At 39.6% G+C, this 2,372-nt stretch overlaps 1 protein-coding gene across 1 annotated transcript; it reads right to left on the reverse strand.

Annotated features, from left to right (window-relative positions):
- Positions 1-303: 303 nt before the first annotated feature.
- LOC138051759 (melanocortin receptor 5-like) lies at positions 304-2,372 on the reverse strand. Its single transcript, XM_068898011.1, has one exon. The coding sequence runs from the start codon at positions 1,976-1,978 to the stop codon at positions 995-997; it is 984 nt and encodes a 327-aa protein (XP_068754112.1). The 5' UTR covers positions 1,979-2,372; the 3' UTR covers positions 304-994.

Consider the following 2,372-nt stretch of genomic DNA (forward strand, 5'->3'; position numbering starts at 1 on the left):
ATTGTTTTACCTTTTGGAAAGTAACCAAAACCCTCAATTTGGCTAACCCTAGGCCTAAGGTTGGTCAAAGTTAACTGAATAGAGTGTAATGTGAAGTGCTAGATTTCTATCCCATATGAACCATGTGAGCGTTAGCCCTACTGATGGAAATGGGCCCACACAAGGACAGAGAAAAACTCTGACCAGGCTGGGTCCCACTTCTAGCACTTCACATTACACTCTATTCAGTTAACTCTGTTTTAGACATATTTCCAGTTTACCCAGAGACATACATGGCGATGAAATTAGGAACACCACACCCTATTATTTTGGAAATTTTTAATAATTACATTTAATATTTACAATGGCGCAAGCATCGCTCCCCTAAATAACTTAATAGTGAAAGCTCAGGCCAATTATAATTTCAAGAAGTCTTTATACATTTAGGGTCCAAGGCCAAGATCAGAGATTGGCAGATCAACTTTTAAGCACAGAGCTGCTTTGTGCTTGAACCTTCTCCCAGACTCATTCAAAAATTCTCCTCATCCAGATTATTTTAAAATATTCAGAGAAAACAAAAGCTTCCCAAAAAACTATAAGTTTCACCAAAGCTTCTTGTAGTGTTTCTTTGAAGTCTTTAGACTTTCAATCATGATTTTTCAATATATGATTATTGATGTAAATTCTTAGCTTTTAGCTTTAACTTTAATGTAAAATTTATCCCGAATTTATTCTCTGTAAATTTCGTCCATTGCTTAGTTAGAGCAGGTCCACATCAGGACTTTTGTCTTGCCTAATTTTTGGAACGTTCTTTAAATAACCTATGCATATATATTCTTGAAAATACGCATTCTACAAAAACGTGAGCATTGAGCCAACGCTCTTTACGATTGTATAAACAGATATCAAAAGCAAGACCTTGACACTTGCAGGTAATATCGTAGTAAGTTAAACGCAAAATGCAAATCATGTCTTAGTATAATTTCTTCATTTCAATTTTCAGGTGGCTGTGACATCAAGAGTATGATTTTATCGCTGTAGTCACTGTCACTGTGGCCCTTTCGTTATTGTCACTTGTCGTCTCAAGCTGACCTTTAGACCTTTTACAACTCAGAATTATCTTGAAAGCCTCTCGGAAATTCTGCAGCCTGCATGCATACACAAGTGGATTAATTCCCGAATTAATCATCACCAGAAGTAGCTGGGCATCACGAATACAGTGAATAAAGACACAGTTGCATTTACTGCACAAGTTAATGACGTAGATACAGACACACGAGGGTAGAAAACACCCCAGAAATATTCCCAACACTATCACCAACGCCTTCACCATCTTCTTCTCCCATTTCAAAGCTCGCTTCTTGGCGGTGTTTTCTTTGCTAGTGTCATGCAAGCGGTCCCATTGAAGGACTTGAGCGCGAAAGGAACGGACGACTTTGAGGTGAGTAAACAGGAGAACCGCAAATGTCACTGCAATGACGGTATTTGCGAACACGAATCGATAAATGTTCAAGCCAACAGTAAAGTAAATGAGCGACATAGCAACTGAAACAATCCACACCGCAGCTGATATCGCAAGAGATTTCATCCCATCCAACCAAGTCACATAAACAATTGGATAAGTAACCGCTACAAACCTGTCAGTTGCCAGTATAATTAAGCTCAACAAAGAAGCCGTACAAGCAATGAAATACGGAAAGTACAAGTAATTCCCGATTTTGTCATGAAGAGGACTCTTTAGCCCTTCTGAGACGTGGTATATTGCCGAAAGAGGAGCGACTACAAGTCCCACATTCAGATCAGCAAAGGCCAAGTTCGCCACAAAATAGGTAAATGGTGAACGAAGATTCTTGTTCGGATCTACAATGATGGTGAGAAGGACAAGAAAATTTCCAAGAGTTGCGATCAAGCTTATGAAGATGGAAATTGAAGCTGTTGTGAATGACAGAGCAGTCGGTGGAGTAACGTTGGTACATGGGTATTCCCCAATGAGCGACATATCTGTAGCAGTTCGAAATAAAAGGACCTGGCCTTCGAAATTCGTTGTGTGACACAATAAACCGCTGGTCAAATTATTGTGCACATACAAATGTCTGACACTCGTTTCTCTCGAAAGGTACTGGGTATCACCCGACAAAAAGGGTCCCAAAGTACTGGGTATCACCCGACCGTAGTATACTTTAGTACGTCCAACATTACGTACGTAAGCGAAAAAAGCTCGGGCTTGAGTAGGGGATACTGCTCGAACATATTTGTGCTTGTGTTCAGCTATTTAGATGAACCCAGGTTTTTACCTTATTTTCGTAATTGTTAGGTACACTTTTTGAGGACTGTTGACGGAGAAATAAGCTAGATTATTCGTTACTCTTTCCTTCAATCAATTCATTGGGTCG

This window comes from Montipora capricornis, chromosome 6 (assembly GCF_036669925.1).
Source record: "Montipora capricornis isolate CH-2021 chromosome 6, ASM3666992v2, whole genome shotgun sequence".
Classification (NCBI taxonomy): Eukaryota; Metazoa; Cnidaria; class Anthozoa; order Scleractinia; family Acroporidae; genus Montipora; species Montipora capricornis.

Bases quoted from the DNA above. Each gene is read 5' to 3' on its own strand.
- LOC138051759 (XM_068898011.1), bottom strand. From the start codon at position 1,978: ATGTCGCTCATTGGGGAATACCCATGTACCAACGTTACTCCACCGACT.